The 23,036-nt window shown below is 43.7% G+C and overlaps 1 protein-coding gene across 1 annotated transcript in view; it reads right to left on the reverse strand.

Annotated features, from left to right (window-relative positions):
• Positions 1-3,692: 3,692 nt before the first annotated feature.
• The window catches only part of AGO4 (argonaute RISC component 4), a 51,589-nt gene continuing 32,245 nt past the window's right edge, over positions 3,693-23,036 (reverse strand). Inside the window, exons 8-18 of the mRNA XM_004704971.3 lie at positions 22,200-22,347; positions 21,827-21,946; positions 21,575-21,703; positions 21,219-21,352; positions 18,010-18,194; positions 16,615-16,774; positions 15,112-15,427; positions 14,834-14,968; positions 8,026-8,127; positions 7,564-7,763; positions 3,693-5,357 (exon numbers count right to left, since the gene is read on the reverse strand). Of these exons, the coding sequence (XP_004705028.2) occupies positions 5,249-5,357; positions 7,564-7,763; positions 8,026-8,127; positions 14,834-14,968; positions 15,112-15,427; positions 16,615-16,774; positions 18,010-18,194; positions 21,219-21,352; positions 21,575-21,703; positions 21,827-21,946; positions 22,200-22,347 (1,738 nt within the window). The 3' untranslated portion in view covers positions 3,693-5,248. The remainder of the gene's footprint in view (positions 5,358-7,563; positions 7,764-8,025; positions 8,128-14,833; positions 14,969-15,111; positions 15,428-16,614; positions 16,775-18,009; positions 18,195-21,218; positions 21,353-21,574; positions 21,704-21,826; positions 21,947-22,199; positions 22,348-23,036) is intronic.

Raw genomic sequence — 23,036 nt, forward strand, 5'->3', positions numbered from 1 at the left:
GACAGAGTGGGCTTCGGTCATGACAGGGTGGGCTATTGCAGTGGAGGGAAAGTGAATTCTGGGGTGTTGGTAATCTTCTGTTTTCAAAGAACCAGATTGCCACATCTCTCTCCCTCGGATCAACTGGTAGGTTTGAACTGCCACCTTTTTGTTAGCAAGCAAGCACTTAACCACTGCACCACCAGGTCTCCTACTCCCTCCATAGGAGCATGTACTTTTTTGCTTAAGAGCATATATACTGAATTCAGACAGGCCTGGGTTAAAATTCTAACTTTGCCACTCAATAACTATGTGTTATTCAACCTCTTCGAACTTGTCTTCTCACCACTATTAATCTCAAAGGGCAGTGGCTGGGATTGAAGATGTCAATAAATAAAATGAGCGTACAACAGGCACTCAGATAGCATCAGTCTTATTTCCTTCTCTGCCTATCTCATATTCCATCTTAGAAACAAATTCTTTGAAGAATTAATTGTTTACCCTTCCATACCTCTTGCACCTATGAAGAACTTGGCATGTAGCTGATTCTTGATAAATGTTTGAGAAATGACCAATCTGGAGAAGAGGCTATTGTGCCTGTGGATAAAACAACCACCTGTACTCAAGTTAGCTACATGTAGGATTCGCATCTTGGCAATCTATAAATTCCTTGAGAATAAGGCTGTATTGCATAAACTTCTGTATTGCCCCTGCCACAAGTTAGCAAAAAGACTTTGCTGTGAGAATTTAAAGATAGACTTGGGGGATTGGATAGCCATGGGTTGGATGGTTTGGATGAACAAGAGCTCTTCTTTGGACAGGCTGTCTGATCATGTAAAGTATTTGGCCATACTGCCCTCTGGAGACTGTAATGTGCCTCAAGATATCCTATACATAGATCTTCCAATTAAGAGCAGCACTCAGGATCCTGGTAAGTCTTATAAAAAAATGTTATATGTGAAGTGTAACTGAGAAGCTCTTCTAAAATTCCCAAGAAGCAATTTCTAAAAATAGAGAGACCAGGGACATAAGGAACACAACGTTTTCCCAATATTCTTCCTTCTCAATAAGTTGCCCAAATGAGGAAATGAGTTTTAAAAAAGGACCATGTGTGTTGTCATTGCAGTGTACTCCATATTTATTAGACGATTGACAGGAAAGAAAAAGAAAAACAACTTTTGGCACAAGAATGCCAATTTATTCTTTTTTTTTTTTTTTGACACATGAACACAAAATATCCCTGCAGGCCCAGAAAGAAAAAAAAATCAAAATTTCAATAACCATCATCTTATCTCAACATGGGGATATAACCCCTTCCTTAACAGTTTAGAAAGTACCTCGTATTGCTAGAGACATACATCCAGTCCAAATTTAATAAAATACATTTTAGAACATTACAAGTCTAACAATATAAAACAAAAAATGACACCATTAGCAAAATGAAAAAATGCAAACATTTCCAGCCACTAGACAGGGAAAGAGTATGACTATGTCAATAGCAAGGGATAAGAAAAGTATTCATCAATAACAAGACCTTTCCTTTCATTTTACAAGGAAAAATTCTTGGAGCTGAAACAATTGATATAATGCCCTCACTCTCCACTCTCTTAAAATGAAAGCAGAGCTACCACCTTGCTATTGCGCAAGAAAGCTTTATAGCACATCCACAAAGGTCGCTAGGGTCAAGCAGAAAGGGTGAGCCTTGTGAAACAGTGTCTCTAAACAAAGATTACCTTTTCCTATTGGAAGAGCAGGTAGCTGAGCCAGGTAGGTAAGGTCTGAAGTAGGCTGGGCACCAGATCCTAAAATACAGGCCATATAAAACATGTCTGCTTATAGATCAACACCTTTGGAAGCAGCAAATAGAATGTACAGTAAGAATGAATACATTTTGCCTGCCCAGACTGCCGGCTGCTTTAAACCAGCATGTTCACTTTTATAAACCACTCAAAAGGCAACAGCTACCAACAATAAAACATAATGGAGTCCACACTTGGGTCTTCATGACTTTCTGACCTAATCCTTCTCCCCAAATTGTTACACTTCAACATTGCTACATTTAAATCTTTCACACCACATGACAGTGCCTAAACAGGCTGCATTTAAAAAAACAACAACATACAAACAAAAAAACCAAACACCCTAAAACTACTTCTAGCGAATGCACACCTCCCATTGATTGACACATGCACAATGATTCGGTTTCAAGGGGCTACATATTCAAATTGTCAAGACTATGTATCCAGACTTGCTGGCAACAGTCTTGCCACAACTCTGATTTTGCAACAATTAATCTCTGAAAGATTCACCCCTCAGCAAGTTTTCGGCCTCCAATAATTCTAGTTCTTCCATATTTCTTTCCTTGTGTCCAAAGTGCCAGCATTGCACCCTTACTGGTACTGTTTTCCTATAAAAATAGGTCTCCCGACTTTTCCTCCACCACACTGAGTTGCCCCAGTGTATCAGGACTGACTCAGGTCTTACAAACTGTATTGGTCGAGGTCCAGCGTACAGCTCAACTGCAGGCTAGCCAGTCAGGGCTTCCCAGCACTCCGCCTTAGCTCCCTGCTCTGTACAGGCCAGGAGACAGGGAGACGCAAGCATGTTCTGTGTGTTACCAACAAGCAACCCCGAGGCACTCAAGTGCAGGGGTGGCAGCCACTGGCCAGCCAGCCAGCCACCACAAGTTCTTCACATGCTGGACTCCAGCAAGTCCTCTTTCTCCTAAAAAACATCTCGATGGGTCCTCCTCTTGGGTTCAGAGTGGCCATGCGGAAGGGTATTTTTCTGTGCTCTCCCTGAACAAGTGTGAATAAAAGCAGCAGCCAGCCCCTCACCAACATGTCCTGATTTGTATTATCCAAGTGAGGTATTTGGAAAAAGAAAAAGGACACTGTTAAGAAATGAACACCTGCCATCTCTTCGCTCCTGCCTATCTTGTGCCTCGGTGACAGAGCTTGGCTTCCATCCCACTATCCACAGAGGGTAAGGACGACTGCTCCCATCTTCCAGACTTAGAGGACGCCACAGACAGAAGCGCTCAGAACACCAGTCGCAGCAAACACTGCTGGCGCCTCCGATCAACAGCACATGGAAATGTAAACGTCAACGTATTCACGTATTTACAAGCTTGTTAAAAGACGGAAGAAAAGCCATGCTTTATATTGCTGGGATTTTGAGAAGGCTAGTTTAGAAGATTGGGGTCCGGCTAGTAAGTCGTTGCAAATGAGGGCCTCTAGGAGTCAGAATTGACTCGATGGCAGTGAGTTTTTCAATGAGTTCAAGCAAACACCCTTCCCCGTGAGATCCAGTGTTTCCCCACCAGCAGTCTCCAAGACAGAGGAGGCAACATTGCTTTGACCTCCGAGGAGCTGTCTCTTCCTCCAGCACCTTCCTCAGTCATATGGAGTGGGGGCTCCAGGCCTTTTATCTCCTCCTCCATCACTGATTCCTAAAGTTCCCAGATAGATAGTTACAAATCAGTCCAATCTGGGCAGGGGCACACGAGCTGGAACTACGGAGACTCTATGTAACTGTCGTCCATTCACAAAATATTATCTACACTAAATACAGACTACTAGCCCTGGTACACAATGGTTAAGCCCTCGGCTGCTAACCAAAAGGTTGGAGGTTCGAACTCTCCAGCTGCTCTTTGGGAGAAAAGGCCTGGCAATCTGCTCTTGTCAGGATTTTAGCCTTGGAAAACCCTCCCAGGCAGTTCTACTCTGTCCCAAAGGACCACGATGAGTCGGAATTGGCTGGACGGCATAAAACAACAACAGATATAGAATGCCTTTCCCCTAGATTTTAACTGATGCTTGCTTTAGATCAACTCTCTTTGTCTAGACGAGAAAGGGATCCCAACTCCCTGGGAGTGGAATCCCGAATCTGTTAAGAAAAATCAATCTTTTCTACACAGTTTCAGTTGAGTAACAGGAAGGAAACCCCCGCCAAGTACATTTTGGGTTGAAAGAGAAGAAAAAATTTTGGACTGCAAGTAATTGCTGTGAGTAGCTTTGATCCTCGGGGTGGGCGGGGATGACTTGAAATGCTGGTGCATTTTTGCAAGTTGCAGCATCATACATGATACCTTAAGGATTGGCAAAGCCTACCCAACAAGGAAGCATCCTGCTTCTAGCTTATTTTAAAACAAAGTGACAAGACACCAACTGTGGCTATAAAACAGGTAAAAATAAGTCTTTAAGAAGGCATGGAAATACATGTCTTTTCTAACTGGTTTCTGAAATTGCCAGATTATGATATATAAGAAATAGTTGATAAAATCATACAGAAATCTCATCTAGAAAACTACATTGTTGGGTGGGGGTGCGGGGTAAAGGGGAGAAGGGCCCTTAAAAAATGTTTATTGCCAAAGTTAACTTCCTATGAGAAAAGGTTAGAAATCATTTAGCTCTAACAAACCACACAGCAGCATAAAATGGGCACTTTTGAAAACTTGGAAAAATACTAAAAGCTAATCTTTTTTTTTTTTTTTTCAAAGAGGGGGAGATGTGAGTACTTTTACCATGGCGGTGCTATCTGTCACTGCGACATGCATTACACCTGTTTATGTTACACATTCACAATAGTCAACAAAACAGGACAAGTGCCTGTCTAAGTCTGCAGCCAGATAATAGTGCAATTGCCTGGCAGCCTGTACTTGCACCAGCACAAGTCTGCAGAGATCAAGAGATAAAGTAGTGAGACTAATAAAACTCTGTAAAACTTTCCAAAAAGTAATGCTCCTTAAAGGCATTTACAGTCGTGAAGTCAGAAATCTCCATTAGCAAGTCTGTGGACCCCCATGATCAAATAGAACTGAAGCAGCTTGTTTGATTTCTCGCTCCCATTTACGCGTCCACCCCACTCGATGAATACCAAAACCAGGGAATAATCCTCTTATAAGACTAGCAAGATGCTGTGGTGAATACCACAGCTAGCAAAATAGTCCACAAAAGCCTTTCCTGGAAGGTCCTTTAGAAAGTTCAGGCTGTTCGCCTTTGCACGTTGAGGTAAAAATTCAGTCCAGTGCATCAGAAAAGAGACTCTATGAATATCTATTGTTTTTGTTTAAAAAAAAATGGCTCAATTTTGTTGATGCATCAGACAGTGCTGTGAAGTATAGATTCAGTGCAACTATCCCGAGCTGCTGGTAGAAGACCACCTGAAGTCACTTGGCTCCATCTAGAGGCAGTAGGCATTTGAAACATTTTAGGGCTGCATGGGGCGCCAAATTGGTTGAGTCCTTTTTTTTTTCTTCCTGAAACTCTCAGGCAAAATACATAGTGTGCTGGGTATCGTGGTGGATCTGCACTGCCTTCGCCAAGGCCTGAGGGTCCCGGCCATTGCTCTGTCCGGACACATGACTGCCTTCCGCACTGCAAAGAGAACAATTCGATTAAAAATCAAACAAAAACCCAAATGTAATGCAAGGCCACATCAAAGTTCATGAGTTCTGAATAGCACAAATAATGTTGCATTCAAGATCTTGGACACAAGTCTCAGCCCCTTCATGACTGAATTATATCTATGCTACTTCTTTTGCTCAATACAAAAATGCAATACAACTTACTTAGTTGATTATTGGGAGAATTGGTAAAGTAGTCATCAATACAAATTGTTGCAAGAATTGGTAATATCCCAAATCCTGAACAATACCTAAATAAGAATTTCTGCTGCCTGCTATATCCAGCTAATTCCTACTCATCCTTCAGTCTTCTTTCAAATGTCATCTCCCTAGCCACCTCAAAAAAATCTTCCAGGTCTGAGCCACCTGGAACCGTTGACACAGTCCCTGTGGTTAACTTGATAAGAAACCACCAACTTTGCCTATCTTTTCACCACTGTACCTGTATCCCTAGTGCTGGCACATAGTATACTCATAGTCCCAGTAAGTATTTGTCAGATTGAATTAATGTGCCTACCTCAGTGCTGGTACACGGAGACTCTCAGCCCACGTGAGTGTGCCAGTAAGTCTCTTCTTGCTTTCCCCCAATGGCTGCATGACCCTGGGCAATACCAACTCCTCTGAACTTTGGTTTCTTGGCCCAATCATAACAACTTCTGACCATCTTTGGCAAAGGAGCAACGTGACATAAAAAACTCCATTCACTGTAAATCATCAACCTCCTTATTATTGCTCTTATCATCTAGGCTTAAAATCTCAGTCATCTTTGACTTCATCCTCTCCTAAGTTATTCACCTGAAATTTTAACAGTCAACTCTTGTCTATTCTGTCTCAGGAATGTTATTTTTCATTGAACAAAGACAAGCCTGCCTGCATTTACTTTCCCAGCTTCCTCCTTGACATGCCTTTTAATATTCGCCAGCCAAAGAAAACTTGCTATTATCCAAACATGTCATTTGTTTTCCCTCCTTCATATCCATGGTTCCTTCTTCTTGGAAAATCTTTTCCCTCTCTTTGTAGAGCCAAATCCTGTCCATCCAGTTATGAAATATTCTCTGTCTTTCCTTTGATGCCCCATTGCATTAAAAAATTTTTTTTTTAATCTATACTGCTCTGGGCCAAGTTTTTATATTTGCCTGTATTGTCTCCTACAGTAAAACATAAAATCCCCACGGGCAGGAAACAAGTCTTATTCATTTCAGTACTTTCAGTCCCTAGCGGAATCCTGGGCACATAGTCAATACCAAACAAAGGTACTGAATGAACGCATGTCTATTACAGAGTAGAAGGGGCGAAGCCACAGCTGGGCATCTTCCATAATAGCACATCTTCAGCCCTTACAGAAATAGACTTGCAGTGGAATGTCTACTATTTAGCAGCTGAATTTGACTTGGGGAAGAGCCCAGAAACTGCTACACTTCACAGCTGGTCATTTTTTTAGGGGGAAATTAATGCAGAGAGCCTATTTAGGTATTTAGTAGTGGCTCAGTAACAGGTCAAAATGCCTTGAGATCCCTACTTAGGGGTAAGAATTGTCTGATACTCCATCCCTTGACATACACCCAGGTTCACTCTAATGCATTCTTCCAGATGATACCAAAAAACCAGTGAGCTGGTAAGGACTTCCCCTTTACATGAGGTGAAATCCACAGGACTCTGTAACTGGAGACCAGGCACTGGGCTGACCACTTTTTGAAGCTACCCAGGCCGAGCCCTGGTGGGGTAGTGGTTACTTGTTGGACTTGGAATCACATGGTCGGCAGTTCGAAACCACCAGCTTCTCCTCGAGAGAAAGAGGAGGCTTGCTAATTCTGTAAACAGTTACAAGCCTCGGACCCTCACAGGGACTCGGACCCTCACAGGGACTCGCTATGAGTCAGGATCAACTAGATGGCAGTGAGTTAGGACTAGAGCAGATCTGAAATCCATGGGTTCGATGGGAAAACCACAGCAGTTCCCAACTAGATTCTTATCCTCGGGCAGACTCCCAGTGAGTATAAACAAGTCTCAGCCATTCTGGGACCGAAAGACACCAGAGCTCTCAAAGACACGTGCAATTTGTATTTGCTCTTTGCAATCTAACCCCTGGAAGGAAGTTTAAATCTTCCCAAAACTTGTCTATAAGTAACTCATGGTTTAGCATGCTCATAAACAGATTGTATGCTGGAGACACTTGCCTGTCATGATCTTTATCCACCAGATGATACCTTGCCCTAAATGCTACAAGGCGGGCATAGTAGGCAGGGGCTGGAATAGAGACGGAGCGCGTGCACCGTACATAGGTGTGGCACAGCTGGTACGTCAGTAGCTGGAGTTCATCTGCAGTAAAACAGTTGTCATCCCACAAGACCTGGTAATGTGAGGGACGGCTGGTTCCCTGGAGAGAGAACATATTATGATTAAGGTATTGTTGATCAGGGTTGACGACCTGGGAGAAGGGAAGAATTGAAATCTACTCCTCACACTCAGAAGTATTTTTACCAAGCACATCCAGACCAAAAGGCAACAGCTTTAGGCTATAAGCATCAACAGAGCTATGCACGGTATCTAATAACAAGTCTACTCAAGCTAGTTGCTGTATGAGTATTTACGAATATCGCCCTATCAAGGCAAAGATCTGAACCAGCTTCCAAGTTTACCTGAATTCCTGCATGACTGCAGAGGTAAAAGTCAAACTCAGATGGATGTGTGATGGTACTATCCACGGTAGTGCCTGCTGGTACATTGCCACTTTTCCCCACCTACCAACCAGAACAAAAAGCCATTAGTCATCCAAAGGCCAAACTCTGCTCAGACATCCCCCACCCCACCCCCCACCACATTTTTCTTTCATGTGTAAGTTGGCAACAAGTTGGCCAACTGCTTGTAAGTAGTAAAAACCAGTTTCATTGCTTCTCGGCCTTTTGGTTACGATCAAGTGTAGTAAAAACCAGTTTCATGCAAGGTAAGGAATCCTTTGTCATTTTCTTTCACCCCCAACCATGTCATCCTTACACATTTCTTCAAACAAATCAATCCCAGGACCTCTCTAAGTGGATCCAGTTGGCATACTGGAATGCTGATAGAGAGAAGAGAGGGGGATGGGGGAGAAATACCTTTCGCATAGATAAGCTTCCTGGACCAAAAAAAGAAATCACAAGATAACCAGATATGTTCTTAATACAGACTAAAAAAACCCCACAACTTTCAGTAAACATTCAGATGAAGGAATCTTTTAATGGGTCCACCAAGTTCAACGAGCAAATCCTTTTATCGGGTCACTGAGAGAATTGTAGACACCAGCATACTTATGACCAGGAAGGAGGCATGGAAATGGCCTTTGGAAGTCAGAGGTTGGCATTTAGATTCAGCCTTGCAGCTGCGTCCCTTGAACAAGGCATCTTTAGTCCTCAGTCTAATCACCTGTAAACTGAAGTGGTGATCTCTCACATATTTTCAAATTCTAAATTCTACAGCCCAAACCTTTAAATCCCATATCCAAGGAAGGTAGTGAGAAGAAGGGTGGAAATATACCTAACAAGGAAAGGAATGAAATCTCGAGTGCTGGTCAGTTTTCACTCTCTCCTGTTGTACAGTGGGTTTCAATCTGAGGACGTCTATTTAGCAGATAGGCACACATTTGATGGGAGTTTATCTGTCTGCTGCCTAAGTTTTTACATTTACCTGGTGATTGCATGCTAATTTACACAACAGCCTCTACGAGTTTAGGGAGAGAAAAATTCTTCCATCAAATTTCTCTGTGATCTTGGGGACCAAGCTAGACAAGAGAAAATGTAATTGAGTTATAGTGGTTCTAGTATTGGACGTCAGTTCCCCCAAATGTATTCTTTCGGAAGATGAGCTCTGCAGAGCATATCCAGGGAGCCCTGCTGGCACTGTTAAGGAAGTGTTGGACTGCTACCCACCACCATCCAGAGGGAGGAAGATGAGGCTGTCTGCTTCCATCAAGACTTATAGACTCAGAAACCTCACGTTGGGTTGAGTCCGAATTGACTTGATGACAGTGGGTATGGTTTTGAGGTGTTATGGTCACACACATTTGAGAAACACTGGGTTCTCGGGTGGTGCAATGGTAAGTGCTCAGCTGGTAACCAAAAAGTCAGCAGCAATTTGAACTTAATCACTCTCTCTGGAGGAGAAAGACACAGTAGGTCTATTTCCTTAAAAGCGTTACAGACCTTGGAAACCCTATGGGGCAGTTCTATCATCCTATAGGGTTACTGTGAGTCAGAATTGACTCAGTGGCAGTGGGCTGGGTTTTGTGATTAGGGTTAAACCAAACTTCAAAAGACCTTGCTACTGTATGTCTTCCCAGAACCTTTATGTTGCAATACATAATCTGAAAGAGAGAGATAAGAGTATATCGTATTTCATTTCATGACATGAATCTCTTGAAAAACACAAACAAACAAATGAAAGCCTAAAGAGGGGATGGCCCAAGGAAAAGGGAAGCAAGACAAATTCAGTTGAACGGTTACTGCATGAGCGGCCAGGTGCCACACTCGATCGTCGATGCTGGAGACAAGAAGGAGAGAGACACAGATAGCAAATGAACCTGCCTCCCTGCCCTTAAAGAAGACCTCATGCAGTGAGTTGCAGGGCAATATAAAATGGGCACCATCAGAGACACAGCAAGAGCTGAGGGATGGGGGCACGGATGTTTGAGTCATGCTTTATAGGTTAAGTAGGAGTTGAGAAGGAGGATTGGGTAAAAACCAGGAACACCTTCCAATCTCTCTAAACCCAGGAATGTATCAACAAACTGTCGTACATCCATACCAAGAAGTATGACTAATCAAAAGGATCCAACTACAGACACACAATAACTTGGATGAATCTGGAATGCGTAACTTAAGCCACGTAAAAGAAGCCAGATGACTCCAAAGGCCTCTTTTGGCCTTCCATTTCTATGACTTTCTGGAAAAGGCAAAAGTACAGAAACAGATCAGTGGTTGCCAGGGGCTGGCGTCGGAGAAAGGGTTGGCTACCAAAAGGAGAATCTGGTGTGATGGAATTGTACCATATTTTGAGTGTGCTGGTGCTGCCACCACTACCTGCATTTGTGAAAGCTCACAGAACTGTACCCTAAAAGGATAAATGCTACTCCACAACGTTTTAACAAAACCAGCGAAAGCAGGAGGTGGAGTGGGAGAAAAATACACAGGTGTATGGGGAGAGGAAAGTCAATGACTGAAAGATGAAACTAAAATAGCCTGCCATGACTCCTTTGGGAGAGCCTGGGGCACTGCAGGAGAATCCTGGGAGATTTCTGCACAGGGGAATGGCACAAGAGGGTCTATATTTTAAAACCCAGCCCTGCCAGCAGGGTGGCAGATGCACCTGTGATGTCAGGATGCAAAAGGAGAGACAGCTAGGAGTGGCCTGCAACATGGCGGAGTTGTGCCTAGGTCAGTGGGAGCCCAGAGGGGGGAGGAATTGGCAGGAGAGAGATTTTGGGGCAGATCACAGAGATTTGACCAAGTGAGTATGGGGAAGGAGGAGAGAGCTTAAAGACAACTCTGAGGGTTCTGGTGTGACAGTCTTTGTATACTGTGATGCCAACTGAGAGGCTGTAAGGGAGCTAGGGGGAGGAATGCAACTTGGATGGAGATAACACGAGAAGCAGAATGCCTGGATATGTTTTGCTTGAAATGTTTATTGTAGACGTGTCAAATATTCCAGTTCCCTCCCACCGGCATCCATCCCTGGGGTAGGGGTGGATTATATACCTCCACCCACTCACCTGGCCGTGGGACGTGCTATGGCTAATGTAGCCTGAAATGTGCTGCTTCTGGGCAGCAGCTTTAAGAACCAGCTCGCCGCTGGACCTGTCCCTTTTTTTCACCCTCTGCCACAAAGCCTGGTGAGGTTCCAGAGACGCTTCTCTGTCAGCCTAGGCTCCAAAGGGAGGACAACGGGGTCACAGCTGCAGCAGACCCGCAGTGAACATGTGAAGTCCCTGGGATTTTGTTTGGTTTGGTTACCACTGCACAGGCTAGCCTGATACACTGCTTCTAGGGCACCCAAGTCTTTGTCTGGGAGACGATGAAGAGTTCAGACGAGGAGACGCAAAGAGAGATTTGGGGCTGGAAATGCAGATATAGGAATCTATAAGCAAAAAAAAGGATTCCTGATGGTGACTTGGTTAAGCACTCAGCCGATAACTGAAAGGTTGGCACTTCAAACTCATCCATTAACTCTGTGAGGGAAAGGACTGGGTGATCCGCTCCTGTAAAGATTACAGCCTAGAATACGCTAAGGGACAGCAGTTTTACTCTGTCATATGGGGCCCTCAAGGGTCAAAACGCAGACTTGATGGCATACAGTAACAACAAGTAGACAAATAAGTAAACTCAGAAAAGTGGGTGGGATGAAGGGGAGTTGAGATGGAGAAGAGGGAGAAGTAGGAAATGTGAGGTAACAGCACTCTTTAGTGGACAGACGGAGGATGAGAAGTCAGAGAAAGCCTCCTCCGGGAGGAGATCAGTAGACCTTGAAAGTCACAATGCTAAGGCCAAAGGAGGTGCATGATTTTCTTAAGTTTCACAATGAGGTCAGCATGGGAAGCTGATAAGTTCCCATCTGGATCTGCAGTGAGCAAGTCACTGAGAGCACACAATGGAGCTACTGAACTAGAACCTTGGCATCAGAGAACTGGAGTATGGTATGAGAAAGCAAGCCAAGGGTTTGTTTCCCAAAAGTCTGATCATGAAAAGCGAGGCAAGATGGCAGGTGGACAGGGGGAAGTGGGAAAAAGGATGTTTATGGAACTACTGAAGACTTGAGCTACTTGGCAGGGGGAGGGGAAGTTGACAATAGAATAGAAAGGAAAATCATAGGTGACCAATGAAGTCAGATCCTAGCAGAGGCAGAAAGGATTAGCACCAAAGCACAAGTGGGTGGGTGAACATATATAGGAGAACATTTTACTAAGTCGAGGAGCAGAAGCTGAGAAAATTCACTTCTAGATCTGTTTTCTGGGGGAAAATAGAAAATGGATATTTGCTAGCAATTAAGGCTTCATGGATAGGGAAGGGACTTGAGAAGACTATAAAGATTTGGGGCAGAAGCTTTGGGGTAAAGAGTAAATTAAAGAATTGCAAAGCCGTACTCTATGCCTGGCTAGATTTCCTCTCTTACATTTCTTTTCTCTCTCTCTTACATTTCTAATAGGTTTATTATTAAACAAATTCTTGTTCTCTCTCCTCTGTAAATGCAAAGCCAGTGAACAAGTTGACAAGTCGAATATTGGCAAGATGGAGATTTAATAGAGAATTGAGGGCGTTGAGGTGCATTGCAGATGCAGCATAAACCAAGGACCAAAGATTAATAGTGTCTTTGATCTCAGACACTGAATGGCAAAGAAAAAAATTATGAAAATAGCCCGGGTTTTAGAAAGATAACCCAGGTCATAAAACAAGCCAGTACAGAGATGCCAATAGCAGATGGGGAGGGGCTAGCAGGGCTGTTTCATACGCAAAGCTTACGCAAGAGTTCAGAGAATTTATATTAACAAAGCCCTAGAAGTACTATTGACTCAGAGTTTGGGCAATTTAGAAGATAGGTCTTTTAAGCCTAGCTGATTAGTGCACCTATGGCCCAAGGATAAAAGAATGATGTTTCACTAATTCAGAAAAAAGAGAGAAATACCTCAGCCTATGATGGGAGAAAAAAACTAAGGACCTACTCAAAAAACATTAGAGTGGCAACACAAGGGTCTAATCTCCTTGGACAAGATAAAATAATGTCATCAACCAAAACCAAATCCCCCGGGCTGTGGCGTCAATTCTGACTCATAGCAACCCAGATAGACAGAGTAGACCTAGGTGCCCCATAGGGATCCCACGGCCGTGAACTTTGTGGAAGAGGACCTGCCACACCTTTCTCCCTCAGAACCGCGGGTGACCTCAACAGCTGATCTCTTGGTTAGCAGCCAGCTGCTTCCCCAGCAGGCCTCCTAAATAATGCCATAAGCAAGACCAGAGGAGCAAAGTGACTCAACTTTATGTGTCTGTAACTGGGTGACCCAAACATTAAGTGCCCCACTACTAACTGAAAGGTTGTTGCTTCCTAAAGGTCACTGCCTTGAACCCTATGGACCAGTTCTACTCTGTATGAATGAGACCACCATTCATCTGGACTAACTAGACAGCAGCTGGTTAGCGATCTTAGTTATCCAGAGCGGCTATGACAGAAATACCACAGCAGGTGGCTTGAATAAACAGGTATTCCTTTTTCTCACAGTTTAAGAGGCTGGAAGCCTGAATTCCAGATGCCAGTGCCAGGGGAGACTTTCTATTGGCTCTGGAGGAAGGTCCCTGTCGCTTCTGCGGCTGCTTCCTGGTTCTTTGATCATCTTCATGTGTCCTGGCATCTGTTTTAATCTATCTCTGCTTCTCTTGCTTAATCTCTTTTATATCGCGAAAGAGATCAGCTCAACACACACCTGATACAGATCCTCAACACACACCTGATACAGATCCTGTCTCTAACCAAGACCACACGCTTCCACGGACATATAGTTAGGTGCCCCTGAGTTGGTTTTGACCCATAGCGACTCTGTGGTAATTTTCTGGTCCTCACAATTGTTCCTGTGCTTGAGCCTACAGGCATATAGGGGAGGAATTATAATATATATAACTATTTGGGTTAGGGGGCACAATTCAAGCCACGACATTACTTTACCTAGTTTCGATATAGGTATCAGATTGTAAGTAGAGGGATAACATAAAATGCCTTATGTCAAGTGCTGATAATTGTGCCCAAAGTTGACATTCCTTCATTAATTTAAACAAATATTGTTCTTAACCCTATTTTACAGATGGGAATATATTGTGCTTACAGAGGCAAAGTAAGCCACCCATATAGTTAGAAAGTGTAACATCATAAGCATTCAATGTTTGTGTCCTAAAACTCCATGGCACTGAAGTAAAACAGTTTGGAACAGAAATTCCCTTTTATATCCCAGAGCCTCAGACACTGACCATAAAGAGGAGCAAATGCTTCTAAAGTCTAAATAAACAAGCCTTTCCTTTGAAAGTTGCCTGTGTGACCACAGTGAACCACATGTGTTTCTGACCCTGAGACTCTCTCACTGCCAAAGTCAATGCCGACTCAACGCAACCTCACTGGACAGAGGATTCCTGCCCTCGGGGGTTCCTGAGATTGTAGATGTTAATGCAGAGTGGCTGGTGGTTCTGAACCGCTGACCTTTCAGATTGCAGTCCAACTTGTAACCACTATGCCACCAGGGCCCCAAAACTCCAGATACGACCAATTCTATCACACAGAGAAACATCCCATCCTGAATCCCTGCATCTTTCAGAATTGAGCTCAAGTGGAGGCGCTTCAACTTTTAGATTTAAGAAATGATATCTACATCCATTTGTAAAACACATTCACCTGCAACAGCCTGCCACAAACAAGGTTGATACCACGGCCTCTTACCCTTTCTGTTTTATCTGCACAGAAGAGTCTCGTGTGATGTCTTTTCTGCACCACAATGTAGGTTATTCCCGGCCGGTAATCTTCTTCCAAGCTAATACACGCCTTTCGGATTGCAATTAGTTCTGGCCAAGCTACCTAAGAGTAAGAAATGGAATTATGTTTCATTGGAAACTCTCCTAGCATCTCCCAGATCTGATTGTTCAGAGGGGAGCAGCTGGGAAGAAGCGCCAACAGACTTCGGAACCCCAAAGAGCAACAATGGGATAATGAGAGCGCACCTGTTTCATCTGTCCCTCAGATACCCCTCCGCGGTAATAGATGATCCGAGTGGGCTTGAAGCGGGTAGATTTGTAGAACTGGATCAGTAGCTCTCGAACCATGTTAGTAAGGTCCTGGATTACCTCTTGACTGTAGAGGAGCTCCTGGGAGATCTCTTGACGTGAGGTCTGCACCCGAACGGTGGCGCAGTACCGGCTGGGGTGGCCATCCATACTGCCAACCACGGCAGCAATGGAGGGCTTCTTCCCATCGCCCGCAGGGGGGTGCGTGACGTCGGCCCCCAGGAAGATGACCGGCTGCTGGAACACTGAGGGTCTGCTCAGATTTAAGGAGACGTTGCTGCTATCAGGCACATATATGAAGATGTTCGTGTTTAGTAAGCCTGCCAGGTATCATCACAGGTGTAATTTCATGAAAGGTGAATAAAGACTTGTGTCCACTGAGACACAATTTTGAGACTCACCAAGTATCTGTAAGGTGAGCCCTGGTGGTGTAGTGGTTACACGTGGGGCTGCTAACCGCAAGGTCAGCAGTTTGACACCACCAGCCCCTCCCCAGGAGCGAGAGAAGGCTTTCTACTCCTGTAAAGAATGCCAGTCTCAGGCACCCACGGGGGTAGTTCTACCCTGCCCTTAGAGGTTTGCTGTGAGTTGGAATCATCTCAATGGCAGTGGGCTTGTTTGTTTGTTTTGAAGTATCTGTTTAAGGAGCCTTGGTGGCGCTGGGGTTAAGTGCTTGGCTATGAACTGAAAGGTCAGCAGTTCCAACCTGCTGCTTGCTCCGTGGGAGTAAGAGGAAACTGTCTGCTCCTATAAAAACTTAGTCTTGGAAACCCAATCTGGCAGTTCTACTCTGTCCTACAGGGTCACTATGAGTGAGAACCAACTTGAAGGCAGGGGGCATTTATCACTGCTATCACACATTTAACCTATTTGTTTTACGGTCTATTCCTTTCCCCTGAGGATGTGAACCCTCTGAGGGAAGGAATTTCATTTTGTTCTGTCTTGTTCACTGTAGTGGCCCAGTGCCTGGAACACGGCTGAGCGTGCCGTTTATTGGCTTCTCATAAATAAGCTGTTGAAAAATTGAACTCATTGTGTGACACTGAGCGCTCAATCTACAGAATCTGCTCAAGAAAAGCCACGACTCAGCAGGGTAAGCTGCAGCAGGCAGTAATTGTGAGGACGGTGCAGGACAGGCAGTGTTTCTGTCTGCTGTGCATAGATTCGCTGAGTCAAAGCGGATGGAACAGCACCTAACCACAACACTCAGCAGCGGGAAAGGCAAAGCGCAGACTAGATGGGGTTCTGGGGATGTAAACGTCTGCGGAAGCAGACTGCCTCGCTTTCCACCCATCCAGGGACTGGTGGGCTCAAACTTCTGACCACTTATTTATCAGCCCCGTGCACCAATGAGAATTCCTTACAGACCCGCCCCCTCTGTTCCCTTTGCCTAAGTTCGATCTTAACAAAACAGGAGGAAAGCTCAGCCAAGACGCTTACCTTTGATGGGGCACAAGCACATTGTTAATTCCTCCGAGCTTGGCATTGATCTTCAGACAAAGATTGGAAAGGGTCTGGGGCGAGGTCTTCACGACATTTTTCACTTGAACACACTGTGTGGCCATGCCCAGTAGGGTATCTCCAACGCGTTTCACCTCCGCTACAAAAATTAATTAATGAAAAATGTTCATATGTTTTCCTAATGATTAAGAATAAAGGGGTTGGGGGGTCACTCATTAACTTTATAGAGTGCCTACTTACATACTGTACACTGGGGTACATGCTCCTTTTTTGTCAGCGCTTTCTTCTATTAAACTCCAGGGCTTTCTTCCCCCTCCCAGTTTGCCTAGTCTTTCTGGTTCTTTTCCTTCCCTCCCTCCAGCCGGTTCCCTTTACAGTTGGATGCTGCCTGCCACCACTCGCTGGGTCTGACATTCCTTTTCCCACGGGACTGCTCTGCAAAGGAACCAGTCTCCCCGGCCCGCCTCCCTCTCAGTAGACACACCAGCCCTTTGAATTCCAAAAGTTGATTTGTGTCCTTCACCCCCGCCCTCCCTGTCTAGACACGGAGATAAACAGAAAATAGTAACAAAAGAAGCAAACGCAGGGAGGGTTGAAGAAATTTTAGGAAGTTCAAGCTGCTGGTTTATAGTTCCTAAATCCCTTAGATGATAGCCAAAAAGAACTTTGTGTCATTCTTAAAACAGATACAACTGAGTCACTTCTCAGCCTTTTGACTAAGATGAAGTGTAAAACAGATACAAACAAAAGTGTTCCTTTTCTGGAAGTGCCAGGCTCTCCCACTCGTCCTCATGTACTTTTTTCTCCAAACATGTGCAGTTCTCCCTGCTCTGCCTCTACGGACCGGAGTGCAATGCACTGCTTGCCCCTCATGCCCACTGCCCACACCCAGGGTTGGGTAGGGCCCCAGAGCTGGTTGTGGCTCAGCTGTTTGTTGCAAATGTTCCAAACCTCCAGAGTTCTCCTCTCCCTCTGGCACGAGGACAATATTCCACAGAACAGGAATGAACAATCAACTGGTGTTGCTTTGACTCTCTTGAAGTTTGGGGCTGTTTATTATAACCTAGATCAGGGGTCCTCAAACTTTTTAAACAGGGGGCCAGTTCACTGTCCCTCAGACCCTTTGGGGGGCCGGACTATAGTTTAAAAAAAAACAAACGATGAACAAATTCCTATGCACATTGTACATATCTTATTTTGAAGTAAAAAAACAAAGGGGGCAAAAACACCCGGCAGGCGGGATAAATGTCCTGGCGGGTGGCATGTGGCCTGCGGGCTGTAGTTTGAGGACGCCTGACCTAGATTATTCCGACTGATATATCTGCCACTTGTTATAACGATTACAGCTCATTCAGCAATACACAGGGTCCATACCATACACCGGTGTCTTTCCGGGCAAGATAACTACAATTAGCTGCAGGCCCACATAAGTCATCTTCAGGTGCTTAAACATAGGCTCCACGCTGTCGGCACCCTGTGCATACTTGCAGAAACACGGCTGACCCTGGATGGGCATTCCTGCATCCTTGGAGATTTTCCGTAGCTGATCAGTGAAACTCCTGGTAAAACAGAACCAGTGACCCATTGCTTCCATGAAAGAAAACATTTTAGGGGGGTTAGTTCTTAATTTCCTTCTAAGAGCTTTTCTCAGTTCTGCCAATTCTTCTCACTGCCATTGAGTCAATGCTGGTTCTTAGAGACCCCCTGTGGGTTTCCAAGACTGTAACTGTTCACGGGAGTAGAAAGCCTTGTCTTTCTCCCAAAGACTGCTGGTGTTGGCCAAAATTAAAAACAACAATAACAAATTTAACTTGGCTGCCCCAAATAGGCTAGCAGTTGTACACTGCAATTATAGCCCAGAAGGATCTGTATTATTAAGCTATCAAGTTATCCTTTAAATTTTTTATTAATATGTAAGTCATAACATTCAATCATGTCAAGCAAAATTGTAAAATTGCTACCACAATCATTTTCCAAACATTCTTTTTCTACATGGACCCATTGACATCATCTCCCCTTCGCCCTTCTTCCACCACTGAACCCCCTCCCCCCAAGACCCTTAGTCTACTTGGAGTCTCTAGACCAGTGGTTCTCAATCTTCCTCATGCCGAGACCCTTTAATACAGCTCCTCATGTGGTGGTGACCCCCAACCTAAAATTTTTTTCGTTGCTACTTCATCGCTGTCATTTTGCTGCTGTTATGAATCGTCATGTAAATATCTGATATGCAGGATGTATTTTCATGGTTCCAAAATGAACACAATTAAAGCATAGTGATGAATCACAAAGCAATAAGTAATTATATATAGTGAAATATTTATTTCTAATGACAAATAAATGAAATTTTGTCTTGAAGCATGGTGTAGCATGGGTAACAGTCTTCAAACTGGTTACTCGTAGGCAGGTGTATCTGTATGTATCTGCATGTGGGCAGATAGAGGAGCGGTGTCTCGGTTCCTAAGACCATCGGAAATATGTGTTTTCCAATGGTCTTAGGCCACCCCTGTGAAAGGGTCTTTTGACTCCCCAAAAGGGTTGCGACCCACAGGTTGAGAACCGCTGCTCTATAGGTTCATCAGTCCTGGATTTCATTTATTTTTAACATTTAACTAAGTATGTCTCAGCTAGGTCTCAGGAACCAGAGGAGCATGGCTATCCAACAACAACACGTTCAAGCCAGCCATGCTGGCATGGAGAAAAACAAGGTCAAAGGACACTAGAACAGTCGGGTATGTTTGTGCTCCATTGACAACAGAGAAGCACAAGTTCACAAAACGAATGTATTTAGGTTACATGCAAACGTCAACAGACTAGGTTCAACACGAATACCAATGAAATCATCACCCCTGTACACCAATGATCACTGCAGCATTTTTCATAGTCAGAATGGGAAAACAATCAAAATATCCAGCCACAGGTGAATGGATAAACAAAACATGATCTACACATACATGGACTAGTACTCGGCTGCAAAGAGAAATGAAACCCTGATGCGAATCACCGCACGGATGAACTTTGAAAGCATGCTGATCGAATTAGGTCAGTGGATTAAGTCACTAAAGGACAAAACTAGAATGATCTCATTTATATGAAAGTAGTAAAATTTATAGAAACCGAAAATTACTAGTGATGACCAGAGGTGGGGAGGAAGGGAAGTTTGCTTAAGGGGCGCTGACTTCAGGCGAGCAGGGGAGGAATGATTTGGAAAGGGGCAGTGAGAATAGTAGCACAATTTGAAGACTATAATCAATAACACTAAATGATATAGAAATGATTGGGGTGGGGGGAGAAATCACTTAAAAGAATAAAACTCATTTTGAATTTTAAATTGAATTGTAAATTTTGGCATTACTTCCACAAGGTGTTCTGCAAGGTCCGCATTTCAAAACAACCAGCTGCTCCGTGCCAGAAAGATGAAGCTTTCTCCTCCAGTAGAGTTACAATCTCGGGAGCCCACAGGGCCAGTTTTACCCTGTCCTATGGGTCACTAGGCATCGGAATGGGCTCAATGGCAGCGAGTGAGGTATCTAAAGCTTTCCAATAATTTCTTTTGTGCATTTCCCAATATTTCATTTTTTTAAATTAAATACTTTTATTGGGGGCTCTTACATCTCTTAATATAATCCATACATGCATCCATTATGTCAAGCACATTTGTGCATAGGTTGCCATCATCATTTTCAAAGCATTTTCTTTCTACTTGGGCCCTTGGTAGCAACTCCTCATTTCCCCCCTCCCTCCCGAGCTCTCCCTCCCTCATGAACCCTTGATAAGTTATAGATTATTTTCTTATCTTACATCATCCTCTGTCACCCTTCACCCACTTTTCTGTTGTTCGTCCCCCCTGGGAGAGGGTTATATGTTGATCTTTGTGATTGATTCCCCCTCTCTCCCCCCACTTTCCCCATATCCTCCTGGTCTCTCTACTCTCCTTGTTGGCCCTGAGGGATTTATCTATCCTAGATTCCCTGTGTTTCAGGTTCTTATTTGTAGCAGTGTGCATGTTCTGGTCTAATCCAATTTGTAAGGTAGAATTGAGGTCATGATAGTGGGAGGTGAGGTGGGGAGGGGGGGCATTAAATTTGCCAGTATTTCATAGAATTCTTTCATTTTCATCCCTGTTCCCTTTTTCTTGCCTTGTTTTTTTTTTCCTGCTCTTCTCACTAACTTCTTTAATATAGATAGCTCCATCTGTAAACCGTGACTGGATAATCTTAGTTAAAAAAGCCTGCAGTTAAACAAGCTCTCTAGCAAATTATAATGATAAAAATAAACTCATTTTTATCTTAGCTGAGACGATCCAATTAGTATCAAAGAAGGTGAGCTGTGGAAACTTCATCAAGAACTCAAGAGTTCACCAACCAGCACTGACTGCTTCAAGCCGATTAGTCACGCACATTGTTGCTCTGAATACAGGAACCTGAGTCAGATTCTCAATGGAAGTCCCAAGTTTGAAACGTAAAGGATACAGGGTCTTTGCCCTACAGTCAGGTGATGTCACGCTAACAACCAGGGATTTAGTTCCAGGGCACACAGCACTGTTCATATCAAAGACAGCCTTTCCTATCACTGCAGATACTCACTTGAGCAAATCTTCCCTGCATTGTTTCTGAGGTGCAAAACAAGCAACGGCCCACACTTTAATTTCAATGCCAGCATAAAACTGCTTTCCTCGCATGTCCCAGACACCCTGGTTGGGTGTAGCAACTGTTTTATTCTTCAAAAAAAGAAAGAATGAAAGACATTATAATCCAAGACCATTTATTATTACTGGTAGGTGATAAACCCTTTTTGGTCTTTACCAAAAAGGAAGTAAACAAAAACACACAGAATAACCCAAACTAAGGGCAAATCCAGTGTGTTATGGTGTGAAGCCCATGGATTATTCTGCTTTTACCTGGTAGGGGGTGAAGGTTACATCATACACTGGAAAGCTTACCCGGCCTCCGTATTGTAGCATTGGTGCGGGGAGCACCCTGCCTGTGAGCTCTGTCATTTCATTGTGGACAACGATGCCAAACTCCTTAAGGTGTGGATCAGGTCCGCCCACCATGCTGTTACTCTTCACCTAGAGAACAGGAAAGCCCGCATATATAAAAACCAAAGAGTAACTGCGCCCCGTCAGGAATTTTCTACTCTTTCCCCCTTCCATCTGAAAGGTAGCTTATCTTGAAGACCATGCCTTACTGACCAGTCTGCTGATTTCCTCCTGTCGGTCAGGAGCAGATCTTGCAGTTGCCTTGATCATAGTAGAAGTCTGATTGTCTGTGAGCTTCTTTATACAGCGCTGTCCCGCCACTATGTTACAGACCTGGAGAGCGGCAAAGGGAAATCAGAGTGGGGGCAACGGGCTTCTACATCTTTGGCCTTTGTCAAGTTAACTGTCAATGACATAGCTCATTTCTAGTAAACTAAAAAGTCCATTACACAGTGAAGTTATATAGCCAAAATGCTATAGGAATTAGTCTCAAATTCCACCACTAGTTTGGAACAAACTTTTTAACAAAATAACTCGTTAAAAAAATTGCCAGATTGGTAAAAGAAAACAAGATTGTTACGCTTACCTCAAGGGGCAAGTATGTATGTTTTTGTTCTTGTCCCACTTGGAGACAGGGAAGATGAGGGTATTTCAGCTGCAGGCTGTACTTTTGCTTAAAATATTGAGCTACTGTACATTCCATAGCTTGACCATTTTCTAGCTGTAAAGGAAATCTGGAAGAAAGACTGACGTTTTAGAAATTTCTTCAGGTTCTATTTTTTTTTTAAAGAAAAAAAACATCCTATTAATATTTTCTACCTGTTACTTAAAGGAAGAAATGTCAAACTTTATTTCAACATTGTCACTCAAGTAAAGTAGAACTTAATCAGGTGTTTCTGTTGGGTTTTTCCACGTTTGTTGAAGCCAGGATGAGAGAATTAATTTTTTTTTTTTTGTAATTTAAAGAATTGAAAACAAGTAGCTACAGAACAACAACAACAACGAAAAAGCCCACAGACTCTGTAGAGGTCAAATAACACCTTCAGATAAAAATATAATCATTGCTGGTTTCTCAAGGATATAAATATAATCAATGCTGGTTTCTCAAGGATACTAAAGCTTACCTAAGGTCTCAGAGCGTCTGTTAAAGAGCACTCGCTGTAAGATGAGTGTAGCACAGTTATTGGAATCACCGTTTCAGTTCCCCAAACCAAGACAAATACATGTAGCTTTGGAGGCAACAAGACCAAACACGTGAAACTGACATTGTGCCAGGATATCTCATAGAAACTGGGGAGCAAGCTCTAGAAGACTCTTTATTTAGCTCTTCTAGTGGGTGAAGGCTCCCAAGCACTTGGCACAATGATAACTGTAATGCTGCTTCTGTCACTCTTACGGCCCCCACAAGGCAACATGCAGAAAA

Source organism: Echinops telfairi, unplaced genomic scaffold (genome assembly GCF_000313985.2).
Source record: "Echinops telfairi isolate 266 unplaced genomic scaffold, ASM31398v2 ScPeMD7_7457;HRSCAF=8495, whole genome shotgun sequence".
In the NCBI taxonomy this organism is placed as follows: domain Eukaryota; kingdom Metazoa; phylum Chordata; class Mammalia; order Afrosoricida; family Tenrecidae; genus Echinops; species Echinops telfairi.